Source organism: Gorilla gorilla, chromosome 18 (genome assembly GCF_029281585.2).
Source record: "Gorilla gorilla gorilla isolate KB3781 chromosome 18, NHGRI_mGorGor1-v2.1_pri, whole genome shotgun sequence".
Taxonomy (NCBI): Eukaryota; Metazoa; Chordata; class Mammalia; order Primates; family Hominidae; genus Gorilla; species Gorilla gorilla.
Genome location: NC_073242.2, coordinates 4,263,605 through 4,272,414, shown reverse-complemented (window position 1 = coordinate 4,272,414; position 8,810 = coordinate 4,263,605). Strand labels below are relative to the sequence as shown.

General features: G+C 64.4%; 1 protein-coding gene and 1 pseudogene across 1 annotated transcript; one reads left to right on the top strand and one right to left on the bottom strand.

Annotated features, from left to right (window-relative positions):
• Window positions 1-295: 295 nt before the first annotated feature.
• On the bottom strand, window positions 296-6,995 carry MCRIP2 (MAPK regulated corepressor interacting protein 2). The gene is made up of 5 exons (XM_055364845.2): window positions 6,737-6,995; window positions 6,531-6,660; window positions 1,226-1,353; window positions 886-987; window positions 296-650 (listed from the first exon to the last, which is right to left on the bottom strand). The coding sequence occupies exons 1-5, from the start codon at window positions 6,786-6,788 to the stop codon at window positions 580-582; spliced, it is 483 nt and encodes a 160-aa protein (XP_055220820.1). The 5' UTR covers window positions 6,789-6,995; the 3' UTR covers window positions 296-579.
• A 79-nt stretch (window positions 6,996-7,074) lies between these two features.
• Window positions 7,075-7,888, top strand: LOC129527751 (uncharacterized; annotated as a pseudogene).
• Window positions 7,889-8,810: the final 922 nt, after the last annotated feature.

The following is an 8,810-nucleotide window of genomic DNA, read 5'->3' as shown; positions in this document are numbered from 1 at the left end:
TGGACTGCACTCCGGGGCCATTTAATGTCTTTACGCCTTGAGTCTCGACTCTGGTCCCAGTCAACGCCAACGGGAGAGGAAAGAGGAACAAAGTGGGGTCCCCAGATTTCCAAGCAAGGTGGGCTGGCTAACGTCCCTACTACCTGTCGCAGGGCAGCTGGGTGAGAAGCTAACGGCCTGAAGGGACAGGGCTACAAGGGGAGTTTGTGCTGGGCCTGGCGTCCCAGGCTGTGGACTGGAACTGTACATGAGAACCTCCCCCCCCCACACCTTCCCAAGTCAGACACTCCAAAAAGACAGTTTCTCCGCTTTATTAGCCTGGAGCTCCTCCCTGCCAGCCCCAGGGGCTGGTCGCTGGTCCCTGGGCACAGTGAGCAGGGCTGAGGTCAGACGGGTTCGGCCCTTGGCCATGGCAGCTTGGTTGGGACAGCCGGGCCAAGGGAAAAACAGGTGCAAAAGTCCAAATGCTGGCACTTCAGGTGTGGCCGGCACCCAGCCAGGCGCAGTGGGTGGGCAGGGCGCCATGCTTCTCTCCTGGCGACAGGTCGGCCGTGTAGCAGCGCCCCCTCCCAGCAGCCACTAGGAACAGCTGGTGATTCTCGCCAGGAACTGCTGCGCCCACCACTCGTCTAGGTCAATGGGCACAAAGTCTGTGGGCAGAGAAGGCTGGGCAGTGATGCTGCCTCCCAGGCCAGCCAGCATCTCTCCCCTGGAGCTAACCACAAGCCGCTCACCCGGACTCCGAGTGCGGCAGGCGCTGGGAAGAAGGGGTTTCTGCACAAGAGTCCCCTCCCTCATCCCCTGGGGTGGGAACCTGGCAGGGCCTGGGTCAGGATCAGAGGGGCTGGGGGGTCTCTCCTGGGGGGACAGGGTTGGGGGGCTCACTCTGAAGCCGGGGATTGGGGGTCCTCTCCACGTACTGCACAGGCCTTGGCCCGCCCTCACCGGCTGGGCCACCATCCAGCTGCTGTTGCACCTGCTGCCAGGCTGTGGGAGGAGGGCAGTCGGGCTGAGCCAGGTCCCAGGCACCCCATCGCCCACCCAGGGCCTGATGGTCACCCTGGACTCCAGCCCCACACAGGGCTGGTCACAGGACACAAGGGCAGAGTGCCAAGGAAAAGCACAGCCCTGCAGCGGCTGTGGGTCAGCTTGAAGTGGGGCCATCCCGGGTCCATGTTTTTGCGACCCAGCAGCCTATGCCGCACCCTCTGGCCCCGCTCGCTACCTTCGGACACAAAGCGGACATTCTCCTCGTGGGCCACTGTGTAGGTCTCCTGGGTCCCCTCGAGGGATGGGGACGTGGAGGGGGCCCGCCGGCCATTCACACGATTGAACACAAGCCTTGGCCCTGGACTGCAGGAAGGGAGGAGACGGACATGGTTGGTGCCCATCCCAGGTGCAGTGCTGCCTGGCAGAACTCAGGAGCAGCCCCGGGCCAGCCCACTTTCCCCAGACTTGGCCAGCCTAGGCACTTCCTGAACCAGAGAGGGCAGCCACCCACAGCAGCCGGTGGCCCAGGCCTCTCTTGCAGGCCCCAAGCCATCAGCAGCTCAGCTCACACCTGCAGCCCTGTGTCCTGAGGGAAGTGAGTGACTGTAGGGTGGGGGCCTCAGTCTTAGAGTGTCCCAGACCTCTGGTCGGGCCCCACTCAGTACCCCTCCCCGAGGGTCTTGCAGGTGCCCATGCTGCCACCTGCATCCCATCAGCAGCCCAGATTCTGACCTGAGCCACGACCCAGTTCATGACCATGTCTCTCTGCCCCAACCCCCCACTCTGGGTGTAGTTCTAGGCCACATTCTCGCCCCACAGAAGCACCTCCATCTCCACGATGTTTCCCTCCATGGACGGATGGACCTGGACGGGAACGGGGGCCTTTGCCCTCTCCCTGGCTGCCCCCACGTCCCATGGGATGAGGACTGGGTGCCGGGATGGGCAGTCCCTGAGTCGGGAGAGTGACTATAACCCTCGCCCACTCCCCACCGGCCCGAGACAAGGGGCGATGCCAAATGAGATAGCTCCCGCAGTGCCGCACGCAACGTCTAGTGGGCCGCTGGGCCCGTCCCGGCCAGCCAGGCCCAGGGCAGGGATGAGCGGCCCCAGCTGGCCGAGCCCTGAGCACACAAAGCCCGGGACAGGGCCGTGGAGGGAATGGGGCCGCACCTACAGCCGGAGGTGGGAGCCGGGAGTCCTGGGCTGCGCCTGCTCCGCCAGGCACTCGCGGTCCCGGCCGGCCTGTTGCCTTCCTGGGCTCAGGTGCCCCAGCGCCGCTCTCGGTTCCTCCTCAGCTGAGAGGGGCACTAAAATAAAGAGGAGCGTCTTGAGGGGCGCAGGGTCCTGCCGGCCCCAGGGCTGGCAGGGTCTGGTGGCCACAGAGGATCTTAAAACGTGCAGGTGGAGATGGGACAGGGGCAGGGGCACCTCCCAGGCCTGCCCGCTGCCTGAGTTTCTGCACAAACCACAGGGAATAAAGTTTGTCCACTTGGAAAGCCCCCTTGCCTGCAACCCACTCCCACCTCGGAAAGCCAAAAACTCCAAGAAAGCTTGGAGGTTGGATTATCAATGTCTAAGAAGACAAGAACATTGCCAGGGGCTGTGAATCGCAGGGCGGAGGTGGCGGCTCTCGGGCAGAGATGGGCCCCAGGAGGCAGGCACCGCCCCAGGGGTTCTGGTTACGTAAGGCCGCTGCTCTCTGGGGGAAAGGGCACCGGCCCGGCGAGCACCTGTGGATCACTGCCAACCTCTCCCACTTCCAGGGACACTGCTCCGGGCAAACTTCAGCCCAGGGAAGTGAAGGCTGTGGAGTGCATCCTCTCGTCTCCCCTCCACAGCCCATCCCTTTTTCAGCCCATGAAGCTGGGCGTGGGAGAGAATCCACCTGAGCATATTACATGCTGGGTGGGGGCAGCACCAGGATATCATAGCAAATCCAACAACAGAGTCCATGGCCCTGACCCAGTACAGCCCCCAAACCAGCCCCCCAGCCTGCCCTCACTGGGCCTCCCCCTCCGCCTCTTGCAGGCTGCCCCTTCTCGCCCTGTGGGGTTCATTCCATTGTCCCTTCCTGTGGCGGTCCCCACGCCCTCCATCTGCCCTGGGGTCGGGTGATCACATGGCCCCGTTTCATCTTATTACTTATATCGCCTCGGTTTATCTTACTGCCTCCCGTATCCGTCTCCCACCAGGAGGAAGAACTTGTCAAAGGTGTATCTGGGCTGGGTGTGGTGGCTCATGCCTGTAATCCCAGCACTTTGGGAGGCTGAGGCGGGTGGATCGCCTGAGGTCAGGAGTTCAAGACCAGCCTAGCATATGTGGTGAAACTCTGTCTCTACTAAAAATACTAAAAATTAGCTGGGCATGGTGGCAGGCACCTGTAATACCAGCTACTCGGGAGGCTGGGGTGGGAGACTCACTGGAACCTGGGAGGCAGAGGTTGCAGTGAGCCAAGATCACGCCACTGTACTCCAGCCTGGCAACAGAGCGAGACTGTCTCAAAAACAAACAAAGGTGGCTGGGTGCGGTGACTCACACCTGTAATCCCAGCACTTTGGGAGGCCGAGGTGGGTGGATCACGAGGTCAGGAGATCGAGACCATCCTGGCTAACACGGTGAAACCCCGTCTCTACTATAAACACAAAAAAATTAGCCGGGTGTGGTGGAGGGCGCCTGTAGTCCCAGCTGCTCGGGAGGCTGAGGCAGGAGAATGGCCTGAACCCAGAAGGTGAAGCTTGTAGTGAGCCGAGATCACACCACTGCACTCCAGCCTGGGCTACAGAGCAAGACTCCATCTCAGAATAAAAATAAAAATAAAAAAAACAAACCAAGGTTTATCTGGTCTGTCACCGTCGTGGGCAGTGCCCAGACCCATGCCTGGCAGGAACCAGAGCCAGCATACATCGTGGGTGACAAGCCTTGACCCTCTGGGTGCACCAGGAGATGCGCAGGGACCCCGACACCCCCCTCCCGCGCCCAGTCAGTGAGAGATGAGGAGTAGCAAAAAGCACCAAGGAGAAGAAAAGGCAGGGCAGGGCCGGGCGCAGTGGCCCACGCCTATAACCCCAATGCTTCCACAGGCCAAGGCGGGAGGATTGCTCGAGCCCAGGAACTGAATACTACCCTGGGCCACGTAGTGAGACCCGTCTACATAAAATTTAAAACTGAGCCAGGTGTGGTGCTCGCCTGTCATCCCAGCTACTCAGGAAGTCCAGAGGTGGGAGGATCACTTGAACCTGGGAGGTTGAGGCTGCAGTGAGCCATGATTGCAGCACTGCACCCCGGCCTGGGTGACAGAGCAAGACCTTGTCTCAAAAAGAAAAAAATTAAATGAAGTAAAAAACAGGGAGGTGGGTGGCAGCATGGAGTGGGGTGGTTCAGAGGGAAGGTGGTTGGCCAAGTACAGTGGTTCACGCCTGTAATCCCAGCACTTTGGGAGGCCGAGGTGGGCGCATCACTGGAGGTAGGGAGTTTGAGACCAGCCTGACCAACATGGAGAAACCCTGACTCTACTAAAAATACAAGATTAGCTGGGTGTGGCAGTGCACGCCTGTAATCCCAGCTACTTGGGAGGCTGAGGCAGGAGGATCGCTTGCACCCGGGAGGCAGAGGTTGCGATGAGCAGAGATCCTGCCATCGCACTTCAGCCTGGGCAACAGAGCAAAACTCCATTTCAAAAAAAAAGAAACAGGGAGACGGTGGTTGCCCCAAGAAGGTGCAGGAGCAGGATGGGGGCTTCATGCAGAGATCCCACTGCTGCCAGAAGCTCCCAGTGCTGGGGCCTGGGGGTGGGAAGGTGGGTGACCCCAGGGAGGAGAGGGCAGCACACATCCTGCCCTGCCCAGGGCTCCTCTAGCCCCACTGCACACGGGGTGAAGCCCACTCAACTCCCACAGGTCCCACTGGCTGACAGAGGACCTCACATGGGGACTTTAAGAGAACAGGCCGGGCGCAGTAGCTCACACCTGTAATCCCAGCACTTTGCGGGGCTGAGGCGGGTGGATCATGAGGTCAGGAGATCGAGCCCATCCTGGCCAACATGGTGAAATACAAAAATATAAAATTGGCCAAGCATGGTGGCATGCGCCTGTAGTCCCAGCTACTGAAGAGGCTGAGGCAGGAGAATCGCTTGAACCCGGGAGGCAGAGGTTGCAGTGAGCTGAGATTGCACCACTGCACTCCAGCCTGGGCGACAGATCGAGACTCTGTCTCCAAAAAAAAAAAAAAAAAAAAGAGACAACAGCCAGTGGGCCTGGTGTTGCCCACTGGGACCCTTGGGGTCCCATGGAGAACTCTGGGAAGCATTTCCATCTTCTTCCCTAACTCCCCCCAACTGTGCCACAGCCTTGCCCCTGCCCTCCCTAGCAGTGGGGTCTTGGAGAGAGAAGGAAGGTGGTTTCCCCAGGTTAAGAGAGACGGCGTCACCCTGGGCCACTCCAGCCTCGTGCTCCCTGCCTGGGGACCAGGTGGTGGCTACAGGTGTGCCTCGGTTTCCTCCCCTGGGAGGTAGAGCGGCCACGAGGACCAGCCAACCCTTGGTGACGTCCGCGGAGCGTCCCAGCAGAGCTGGAATGCTGAAAGCACCTCGGGGCCCACTCACCTCCCGCCAGAAGGCGCCTCTGGTAGAGGGCACTTACCTCACTAGGATGGAGACCCAGAGAGCCCCCGCCCCGCTGGAACCTCCACACCTTTCTGAGAGGTAGGCAGGGGGCAGGCTGAGGGTGGCTCGGCACCCCCCCACCTGTAGCTGCCCCGAACTCCTGGCCCGAGCTCTCCTCCCCAGCACCGCCTCAGGCCATGACCCTACCACCTCCAGGAGCCTTCGGGCCGGCTTGGAGCCACAGCAAAATCCACAGGCCTGGGAGATGCACAGGATAAATGAAGGGAACGGTGGAGGAACTGAGCCAAATTCAAACGTCCAGCCCTGCAGGGCTGTCCAACCTCTGGGTCATGGTCACGGGGAGGCCACAGTGGCCGGACTAAGGCTCCTGTGGTCTCGGAAGGGCACTGGGTTAGGAAAAGCAGAAGCAACCGGAGGGGAGGAGGCCCCACTGCCCCAGGGTGTCTGGGGTGAAGGGCGGAGGAGGGCAGCGGCCCTGCCCGAGGGAAACGCACGCACGTCTCCCCCACTGAGCTCTGCAAGGGCAGAGCCGGGAGACCTTGAGGACCAGCGCCCGACGCTCTCCGCGAACCGTGGCCTGGGCCTGCTGCACGTCAGGGTTCCAGCAGCAACCCAAGGTCGCCCGAAGCACCGACCTCGGCCGCTGGAGGCCCCTGCGACCCAGGAACTGGCCGGCTTTCTCCCCGCTGGGGGCCCGGGCCCGGGCCCGGCCAGGTGAGGCGGAAATGCGAGGCGCAGGCCCGCGGGCGCGTCGTGGGCAGGACCCGCGCACCCCCCGCGCCCGGAGCGCCCGCCCCGCCTGCAGCACGTGGCCGGACCTCACTAACATTTCCCCAAGGTCATCCTCCGCTCTAGGGCGGCCGGCGGGGGAGGGGAAGCCGGGCCGGGCCGGGCCGGGCCGGGGCTGCGCGCGTCTCACCTCGACAGGGGCCAGGGTCCCGGCGGCTGCGCAAAGGGCTGCGCCCGCGGGGGCTGCGAGGTCGGCGGCGCGGGATGCCGGCATTTCAGGAGCTCGCCGAGCCGGCCCTCCACCTGCTGCTGCGTGGGACCTGCGGGCACCGGAGGGCGGTCAGCCGCCGCCGCGCCCCGCCCCGTCCCCGTTCCCGTTCCCCGGCCCGTGCGCACCTGTGCGGCGCTGCGCGACCAGCTTGCTGGGCCCCTTGGTGATGGTGTACATGACGCACCGCTCCCACACCGCTGCCGGCCCCCGGCCAGATCCGGCCCCTGCGCCCGGACTCGCACTTAACGGACGGCGGGCGCTGCGAGGAGGGGGCGGGCCCGCTACACGCCCCCGGCCCTTAAAGGGCCCGCACGGGCTCGGGCTGACCCCGGACACGCGGCGGAGGCGGCGCTTGGGCCCTTTGGGAAACTGGCAGGCGGGGGCGGAGCCGCCAGCAACCCCGCCCCAGCCCCCGGAGGCCCGAGGCCAAGGCGGACGAGGCGCCCTGCTGCCCGGGAAGGCCGTTGCTGCCTGGAGGCTATGTCAGTGTCGGGGCACCGCACTCTGACTGCTGGCGGCGAGGACCCAAGGGCCCTGCGGGGTCAGCGGCGATGTGCGAGCAGGGTCCTCGGAGCCGCAGGGCCCACCTTTGACAGGCGCTGGAGGAGAACCTGTGCTGGGGGTCCGTGTGCTGGGGGCATCCCTGTGCTGGAGGTCTCTGAGCTGGCGGGATCCCTGTACTGGGGGGGGTCCCTGTGCCTGTGCTGGGGGGCTCTGTGCTGCGGGCCCTGTGCCGGGGGCATCCCTGTGCTGGGGGGATCCCTGTGCTGGGGGGCCCTGTGCTGGGGGGATCCCTGTGCTGGGGCGGGGGGTCCCTGTGCCTGTGCTGGAGGGCTCTGTGCTGCGGGCCCTGTGCTGGGGGCATCCCTGTACTGGGGGGCCCTGTGCTGGGGGGATCCCTGTGCTGGAGGTCTCTGTGCTTGGGGGGATCCCTGTACTGGGGGGGAGTCCCTGTGCTGGGGGGATCCCTGTGCTGCGGGCCCTGTGCTGGGGGCATCCCTGTGCTGGGGGCCCTGTGCTGGGGGGATCCCTGTGCTGGGGGGGCTCTGTGCTGGGGGATCCCTGTGCTGGGGGGGCTCTGTGCTGGGGGATCCCTGTGCTGGGGGGCCCTGTGCTGGGGGGGCTCTGTGCTGGGGGGATCCCTGTGCTGGGGGGCCCTGTGCTGGGGGGCTCTGTGCTGGGGGGATCCCTGTGCTGGGGGGCCCTGTGCTGGGGGGCTCTGTGCTGGGGGGATCCCCGTGCTGGGGGGCCCTGTGCTGGGGGGATCCCTGTGCTGAGGGGGCTCTGTGCTGGGGGATCCCTGTGCTGGGGGGGCTCTGTGCTGGGGGATCCCTGTGCTGGGGGGGCTCTGTGCTGGGGGATCCCTGTGCTGGGGGGCCCTGTGCTGGGGGTCCTGTGCTGGGGGGATCCCTGTGCTGGGGGGCCCTGTGCTGGGGGGCTCTGTGCTGGGGGGCCCTGTGCTGGGGGGCCCTGTGCTGGGGGGCCCTGTGCTCGGGGGATCCCTGTGCTGGGGGGCCCTGTGCTGGGGGGGCTCTGTGCTGGGGGATCCCTGTGCTGGGGGGCTCTGTGCTGGGGCGATCCCTGTGCTGGGGGGGCTCTGTGCTGGGGGGGTCCCTGTGCTTGGGGATCCCTGTGCTGGCGGGCCCTGTGCTGGGGGGCTACTCTGTGCTGTGGGTCTCTGTACTGGGGGCTCTGTGCTATGGGGGGTATCTGCGCTGGGGGCTCTGTACTGAGGGACTCTGTGCTGGGGGTGTCTGTGCAGGGGGGCTGTGTGCAGAGGAGCTCTGTGTTGGGGGCTGTGTGCTGGGGGACTCTGTGCTGGGGCCGTCTGTGCTGGGGGCGTCTGTGCTGGGCTCCTCTGTGCAGAGGCTGGAGGCAAGGATTTACCATTCATACTTGGGGAGCCTCAGCCAAGGTGCCTGCAGAGGCCTGGGCCAGTGTGAAGGGTCACCCTTGGCTTGGGTCTTGGGACTGGGTCTAAGAAGAGAAAAAGGGGCTCATCCCCCTGGACTTGGGTAGAGACATGATGCCCTGGGAGTCTCCCTTCCACCCCAGGAGTCAGAACCCTGGCCGCACTCTGCCCCACGTCCTGGCCCCCAGGCTGAGGTGCACCCAGAGGCCCGACGTGTGCCTCTTCGGCCCTTGGGGCTCCTGTACCCGCCCCACAGATGTGAGAGTGTGGCAGGCCAGGTCTCACTA